The sequence below is a fragment of the Arachis stenosperma genome, chromosome 10 (genome assembly GCF_014773155.1).
Source record: "Arachis stenosperma cultivar V10309 chromosome 10, arast.V10309.gnm1.PFL2, whole genome shotgun sequence".
NCBI lineage: Eukaryota > Viridiplantae > Streptophyta > Magnoliopsida > Fabales > Fabaceae > Arachis > Arachis stenosperma.
Genome location: NC_080386.1, coordinates 39,615,193 through 39,623,907, shown reverse-complemented (window position 1 = coordinate 39,623,907; position 8,715 = coordinate 39,615,193). Strand labels below are relative to the sequence as shown.

Below are 8,715 nucleotides of genomic sequence, written 5' to 3'. Positions count from 1 at the left end.
GAAAAAATTTGTTTTTATCCGTCGTAAAATAGTAAAAACTTTTTACGTCAAATCTGTCAAAATTTCTTTTCCTTCAAAATTACTCATCAAACTTGATGTTATATCATATTTGTCATGCAATGATATTTTCATTCACCATATAGTCAATCAAGGGATTATGTTAAAGTCGAGTAAAAGATTAAGTTTGTTACTTCTCAAAACACTAGTTATCTTACTAGCAGAAATCACATGTTCAACACATAAGCATACATATAATATAAGGTTAAGAATGCTGATTCAATCAAAATAACATTTTTAACACTTCTTTCACTTTGTTAACAAGAACCTTTATTACTGTTAAAATATTCTTCTGTCAAAATTCAAAAAGTTTATGTTATGATTTCTTCTTCTTGTTTTACATTTTCATTATTTTTCTTGTTTCACCCTTTTACCAAGAATAAAAAATAACATTAGAAAGAGGGAAAGAAACAAAAAAAAATACAACACTAACAACAACAAAAGAATGGCAATAAAGAACAAATATAAAAAAAATAGAAAGAACATGAAGACAAAAAAGTATGTGATTCATACACAATGTTTGAGAGATTTTAGTTAAATTTTGATCAATTTAATTAGATTTGATTCACAAAAACACTTGAATATGTAACAAAACTGTAATAATATTATACAAACTTGTTACACTATCAATGTGGATTACAATCTCTAAACCCTATTATTACCTTGTCTTACACATGCAGTAAGTTTGACCGCTTAAGTTAAGATTATGGCACGCTACAGAAGGAAAGGTATATTAACCGATTAATTGCATTTACACTCTTGTATGTTATCCGCATTCTCACACCTTAAATGTTTGAAAGGTCAATTTGGCTCTCTTAACTTTCTTAAATGCCTCAATGAATCCCCTAAACATTTTTACACGTTCATTTTATCCAGAATAAATCCAATCTTCAATTGAACTTTGGCTTCATCCACAGCTTCCTCCTTCACACGTTTTTGAAATATGCAACTTTGATAAATGTGTTACTTTTGTTAATAATTGATGGAAAAATTACCAAGGTAATCAATCTGCACATTTGGAAAAGTCCAACATTCTCAACTTGCACATTTTTAAAGTTCAAATACCAAAAACAGAAAATACAGGAGAGAAAAGGATACAGAGGAAAGCAAGACAATCATATTAAGTAACATTTTAACATTACACATCAAATAACAAATAATCTCTCGGACAAAACAAAATTAGGGTTCCCATCACTCAATCAAATTTGAGGGGAGAAAAAGACCACGTCCTACTGACTTGTCTGATCAAACATATTTCACTTTACAAATCCCTTGTATTTGTTAAAGCATGTAATTCAAGAAGCTTAACCTTACCCAAGCTACCGCGACCTCCAATTAGAAACAGACTTTGAAACAAGATTGATTGCATTGGATGCTGCTTCTAGCCTGCATTATGCAAAAGTCGCACCCAGACAAATTAGTGCACAAACAGAACGATGTAGCATGCCCTAATTTAATTACAATGCGAAAATATAAACATTAAAAAGAATTGTTAAAAGCTGTGGAAAGAGATCGCACTTTGTTATTTCCTCGACAGCCTTCATAACCTCTGTTGAACTTGTCTCCAATACCTGACCTCCAAAAATAATCTCGTCTAGTATGGCATGTATCTGAAGAATTCATTTCCAAGTGTAAATATGTGGAAACTTAAGATGCAAAGGCTTGTTAGCTAAGGAAAAAAATAAATTCATTTTTGGAACTTTTTTTTGTTTTTTAAATAGAATTTCCCGAAACTAAATGTGGAACGGCATACAAAAAAGTAACTCAAGATTGTACACATAAACTAAAGAAGTTGCCAATGTTTTAGAATTGGACAGCTTTAATCAAATTTGTGTGTATTGATCTGCATTTCAGAATAGCGATAAAGCTTAGCTATGGCAAACTCCAAAATTATCCATTGAATATCACAGTTTGTAATTCATTTCTCTGATAGTAAAACAAAATTGTTGCTATGTGTGCGTTTGTGGTAAAGAATATATGGTTCATTATGGAGGGCACAAGGCATACAACCTTACTATAGTTGAACACAATGTCAAGCTCGCATACATTTCTGAAGCATTTGTCCAATGTTTCAACAAAGACTGGAAGCAGAAAGGACTCATGTAAGCAAATCGCCACATCAGGTTAGCAATGAAGTAATGGGCAGTATTGACCACCAGTCAGCACTCAGCAGGAGCAGAGTTATATCATAGTCGTGCAACATAATAGATAAACATAGTTCAAAAATAAATAGAAAAGAGAACGGAATCCTTTAAAGCCTATCCACAAACTTCAACTAACATCTATATACCTTCCCTTTTTAAATTGACAATATATTTGAGCTATTGATTGATTTGTTTGTTGAATGCAAATTTTAAGCATTTCTAAATAATCAAAATAATAGACACTAACTATAAAAACCCGAACAAACAAAGGGCACCATTATAATAAAAAAGCAAGGATAAACAATTTGATGAACAAATTAAACAATAATCTGAATACATGGCACAAAAATAAGATATTGCACAAGTTAGGTCGACTAAATGGGTCAAGGCCCTTACTAGATATCAGAATGCCAAATAATGTTAACAGGAATCAAATTTATGATATTCTATATCACATAAATGAGGATTCCCAATCACCCTGTTTAGTCGGCTTTGATCATTAATAAACTGTCAGCTAATATTCACCAATTGTTAAGCAGAACACTACAGACATCTCTCAAAAGGCAGAATGTATATTGCTCAACAATACTAATAGACAATTGGTACCGTGAATCAAAGGAAACATAGAGGGGATTTAGAAAATGGGCAGAAACTGTTGAGAGAGAGAGGTCTCTGTAACACCTTTCACCGCTATAATGTTTTGAGAGGGAATTACACATTCTTTCCATTATTTCTAATATTCCTTTACTTTTCTGAACTAGTTTCACCATAATATCAGTTTGTATATATTTATGTAATTTAACAATACTAGGAATTTTTATTGATTGTTTTAGTTATCTTTTATATAACTGTGTAGGTTTATAGCCCTTGAAGGACATGGACTAGTTAGGAACAGAAAATTTCTTTGTAGGCATCCAACTCTTGTTATTTCAGCTTCTTTTATACTGAGTTACAAATGATTAAATAGACTAGTTCTATCATTAAATCAATTCTTGACCTTAACCTATTACGGATGTAAAGCAGCTTCTAGTTTCTTTATTCATGTGTGTTAATAACATGAATGACAACAATCAAGAACAACCTAAGCAATTTGCAATTATATTTAGAGCATGTATGATATATTTCCTCCAGTTATTTAGCTTAGCAGGAGGCCCTAGTTGCCTTAAGGATGGTAAAAATTACAACACATACCTTATGTTTCAAATTTAAGTGGCACTTGCTAACCTGTATGACAAATACTTGGCTATATATATTATGTGATGACTTAATCTGTAAGTACTAAGTAGTGGTAAAATCAGTATTGAAGCATTGAGAAATATCATACATAACTTCCTAAATTTCATAGATATTGGGCAGGACCAGATATTTCTTCTATACATTCAACTAAAGAGCCTCTCATTTCATGTTCAAATTTACCCATTCAATAACAATATAAAAAATCACATCATGTTTACATTCAGTTTTCAACAAAATATTTATAGTTTCTCTGACACATTCCTTCAGATATTAACCAATAGACATCAAATCAAATCAAACCAACAAGTGGCAATTACAATGTAAAGTTTTCGGAACAACCTGTGGAAGAACTCATCTCTGAAAATATTATTATTCTCTTGGATTTTAACATTTAATGCAATGGGAGCTAGGTAACACGGACAATATTTAATCAATAGGCAGTGATTCAGAAATCTACCTTGTATCAAGTCGAGCATTGCAAGCTCATTTTCAGAGCTATCAAATATAAACACAAAGTACAAAGTTGCAAAATGCTTGTAGACGAGGCGAGAATCCTGAAGCATAAGACAAGTTAGGAATTATTTGCCTTGGCTAAAATATATAAATTACTAGTAATACTAAGAAGATCCTAAGATTGCCTATTCGGGTATATGCATTCAATAATTTGAGTACAACAAAGTTTGCTGTTAAGTATCAGCTTAATAATCCTCATCCCGAAAGTATGGGCATCCCCTTAAGAAACTAGTATATCATAATGATAAATATGAAATCTAGAAAACTATTCTTTTGCTCAGATAGATGGAAGAGTGGTCTTAACATCTCAAAAAGCACACATTCACTGTTATGATTACAGCAGTCCTTCTAACTTTAGGTTGAAATCAAGTTCAAGAAAACTCAGAAGCTTTGCCTGTTTATACAAGATGCTACAATATCAATACCACAAAATCCCTTTTACATAAACCATTGTCTATCATACCAAAAAAGTGTCAAAACACCTCCATAATCATAAAATTTTAGTTCTGAATTAAATTACAATTGTAATGAATTTTAAAACAGAAAAATTATATAAAATTATAAGATTGAGAGAGAAAATACCGGGCCAAAAATGGATTCAGCATCCACGAAATTGCTTACATGTTCTGCTCTACTGCACAAGACTGCAAAAAGAAAGTTACAAAAGGAAGCAACTTAGACTAAGTAATCAAGGGATCATCAAAGAAAGAAACCTGAAAAGACATTGCGAATTGCTTCATGCTGTTTCTCCACAGGCTGATCTACCACAACAAAAGAAAACATAGTTTGATCATTGGCATGGAAATTTTCATCATGAAAAACACATGGTAACTGAAAAAACAAGGAGGAAGAAAAAGAAATTGCAATTTATCGCTTTAAGTTTGGTTCATGTGCAATTTGACTCATTGAAAATATCAACTGGTCATCTGCTAAATTTTTGTGAAAGAAAAATCAGCAGAAGAAGGTTTCTGCACCATAATTTCATGATGCCGAATTGCACATTTTGAAACTTTGAAAGTTTATAAGCTAAACTGCATAAAGTCAAAATTTGGGGTAAACTGTATTATTACTATTATTATTATTATTTTCCCAAAAGAGAATAACTGGATTAGCAATGTGCATGGCATTTGAAAACACGGACCCAAAATTCATAGAATTTGGTGATACGAGGTCTCCCCTGCGTGTTCATCACCAGCACCGCTCTTATCATCTTTTGCTTCTGCGAACAAATATTCCAAAATTAACCCCCAAAAAAAGAGAGAAAGAAAGAAGAAAACAAACAAGATTTTCTAAAGAATAAAGAAGAAAAAAGAACAAATCGCAAATCAAATTAGAGAAGGGTGATAGAAGGAGAGAAGGTATGGTTGGTTTGTTTGTTTTGCGAACCAGAAAATATGTAGCAGACTGAGAGAGGTAAACACAATTTGAAAGCTATAAAATAAAAAATATGTAGCAGATTGAGAGAGGTTGCGAGAACCGAACCGGTGGAGTGACTGGTTCAACAGTTCAGAGATTCAACTGAGATTCAACCAGGATTCAATCGGTTTAACTAAATATAAAATAAAATTATTAAAAATTTAATATACAAATTTCGAATATTCAAATTCAATGATTTCTAAACTAATAAAATTCAAAATTTTGTAATTTTTCATAATAACTTGTTCATATTTTATCATTAAGAATTCACAAAATAAAAAATTTCTAAATAACTTTAAGTTCTAATAAAGTAATCACTAATCAAGTAATCAACAATACTCATCACATCAGCAACAAAAGTTTAGAATAAAAAAATTTTCAACAATAAATGGTTCCGCTTGGGAACCAATTAGGGGTATAGCCAACTAGAGCCAACTAGTTTTAAAATAGGAGGTTGTTATAAAAAAGAAAAAGTAATTCCCCACTATTCCTAATTTTTCAAATTTTAAAACTAAAAATACAAGAGATTGACTTGAGTTGGCTCATGATATAGTTGGTTGATTGGTTCCCTAAACTTTTTCTTTCTAATAATCAAATAATCAGAAATAATGAAAAATACAAACTTATATAGTAACTCAAACCATCAACAACAGAATTCAGAATCACAACAAATTTTAACGACAACTTTTAATTAAGTATTCAACAGCAAAAACTCAGAATCCAAAAACAGAAAACTTAGGGCGCGTTTGGTTTGCGTTTTCATTTTCTGTTTTTATTTTCCGTGTTTTCTAAATTTTGTGAAGGAAAAAAGTGAAAACACAGGATTTTACTGTTTTTACTGTTTTCACTCTCATATTCAGAAAATCCAAAGAACAGAAACCACTAAGAATGAAAACAGAAAATGAAAACACAAACCAAATGCAACCTTAGCATCCAAAGCCAAGAAAATCCAAAAACAAAAATTAAACAAAAAAATCCAAACTCAACATTCAAACTAAATTAAAAATCACCTCAGCAACAAACCCTATCTCAGAATACAAAATTTAATTAACAAAATTACAACAACATTCAAATAAACCATAAACCCAACACAGAACTCCATCAACAAAATTAACTCAGCAAAAAAATTCAATAGAATATTCAAATCAACTATCAACCATTATTTCAGAAAAACCACTTGTAAACTATAGTGTGTTTCTGGGTATGGAACCTTTGAAGCTTCTTCCTCAGTTTCACAGATTCAATTTTCTATCTTCCTACAATAATGGCTACACTTTCTCTCAGAAAATCAGCCACAACACAAATTGAAACAGCAGTGCTTACCGGCAGCGAGGGAGGAAGGGAAGTGACCGCGAGGGAGGAAGAATGTGACCTCGGACAGAGAGAGAAGGGGCTCGAAGATACAGGCTTGACACGAGGACAGAGACGACGATTTCAGGGCCGACGACGACAACAGAGACTGGCTTGACGAGGACGACGGAGACTGCGACGCCAACACCCCCGAGCACGACTTCTAGCGACGTCGAAGAGAAGACGAGGGCCGCCACAGAGGAACGAGACAGAGGAGACGAGCGGCGACGCGAGACGCGTTGCGACGGAAGAGACGAGCGGCGAGCAGTGGGAATGGCGACTGGATCAGATGCGACGGCGGCGGTGAGACAGCGGTGGACGTGAGTTTGGCAATGGAGAAGGCGGCGGGGGAGAAAGGGGGTTATGGTTGGGTCCTCAGAGAGTCAGAGAGAGAAACGGGAGGGGTGGGTTATGTGGGGTTTTTTTATATATAAATACGAACGGTAACCCAAAAAACCGGTCCAGTTCCCTCTGTTTACTGGTTAACCGCCGATTCATCTGATTTTTTGCAGGACAATTTTCAATACCAACCGGACCGATCAGAAGATCGGTTCCCGGTTAATTCGATCAAACCGGACAGTCCAATCCAATTTTCAGAACATGAAGCAATATCAACAAGCGAAAATGTAAACCATTTGAATCTTCATAGATAACCATAACGAACACAAATTTAAAAGTAATACAATAAGTTTCTTCACCCTGGCTGTTATTGATAGCATTAGATTTATGTAAGATTTCAAGACGTAGTCTTTACATGGCTGTTAGTTAGAGCTTAGACATCAAAAGATATAATACTGAATTTGTTATACTGATTGCCTTGTACCAAACTCACTCTTTATACACTGGCAACACTGCGAGAGTAACCAACTTATCTCTGATTTCTGTCATGTAATTAACTACTCATAAATTATTATATTGCAGCAAGAAATGAAATTAAAACAACAGAAATTACAACCATAATACATTACCTTCAAATTGATCTCCGATATTGTTTGGCAACTAGCTTCTTCTGAGATACAAGCCTTGAAGCCCTCAAACACTGATGTGGATACTGCAGTGGTCTACTCCATCAACACATGAAAAGGATAATCAGATTGTTCAGCAAACATAAACCATCTTTTTTATCTCCTTAAAATCCAGACATGAAGCAACACGTGTCACTATATCCTTTTTCTTGATGCTTTTGTTTGCTTTCCTGTAGCAATAAGAATTGGCTCATTCTTTCATAAAGTAGCAAGGCCTAATCATACACTTTAATCAAGCTTAATCACACACACTATTTTCACCTCATAAAAGAGACAAAACCAGAACTAATCTAATAAAATAAAATAAAAATTAAAAATTGAAGTAATCCATATTCTTAACAAATCAAGTCATCAATATTCAATAGCCAATTAATCAGAAATCAAGATATTGAGAGACGAAGAGAAAACTAGAAGACGGGATCGGTGAAGAGATCTGACCCGCGGCGAGAGAGATCGGCTGCAGCCTCGCTGGAGAGACATTACAAAGCTACAACGATGGGGGAGAGAGAAAACATCGCAGCAGCGATGGGAGTGATGCTGGACAAAGAAGTAGGCTGCCGTTCCGATGTCTGACAGAGCGAGAGACTGGGGACCGTGGGAGAAGATTGGGGATTTGGAGGAGAGAGGGTATTGGCAGGCAAGGGAATAGAGAATGGGGTCGTATACTCGTATCGTATGAGTATTTACGAGGGGTTTTATCACTAATTTACCAATTTGGGATGTTTAATATTTTTTGAAAATATTCTAAACTGCCGTAACAACTAACAATTATATTAAAATTTAAAAGACAACAATATTTATTTTCAGTTCTTCATTTATATTTTTGTGAGATTAGATAACTCTTTTTTTATATTTTTTCTGTATTTATAGAATTAATCTACATGATATATTAAATTATTGATTTATCTATTAAGAATTAATTAAGATTTAACAATTTTTATTTTGTAAAAAATTTCGTTGTCTTTTAAAAGTAA

The 8,715-nt window shown here is 33.3% G+C and overlaps 1 protein-coding gene across 6 annotated transcripts; it reads right to left on the bottom strand.

Moving 5' to 3' along the window:
• Nucleotides 1–632: 632 nt before the first annotated feature.
• LOC130955520 (AP-3 complex subunit sigma) lies at nt 633–8,414 on the bottom strand. 6 transcript variants are annotated; one of them, XM_057882393.1, is made up of 10 exons: nt 8,180–8,414; nt 7,685–7,777; nt 5,092–5,169; nt 4,664–4,706; nt 4,533–4,594; nt 3,895–3,991; nt 2,068–2,138; nt 1,576–1,667; nt 1,372–1,443; nt 659–1,065 (listed from the first exon to the last, which is right to left on the bottom strand). In XM_057882393.1, exons 1-9 carry the CDS (start codon nt 8,219–8,221, stop codon nt 1,377–1,379), a joined length of 645 nt encoding a protein of 214 aa, XP_057738376.1. In that variant the 5' UTR covers nt 8,222–8,414; the 3' UTR covers nt 659–1,065; nt 1,372–1,376. The 6 variants fall into 6 exon arrangements, with proteins under 6 accessions (XP_057738378.1, XP_057738376.1, XP_057738380.1 ...); XM_057882397.1 differs by lacking the exon at nt 659–1,065 and adding an exon at nt 6,690–7,597 and having other exon boundaries at nt 1,153–1,443; nt 7,685–7,911; XM_057882395.1 differs by lacking the exon at nt 2,068–2,138 and having other exon boundaries at nt 633–1,065.
• Between the last annotated feature and the right edge of the window lie 301 nt (nt 8,415–8,715).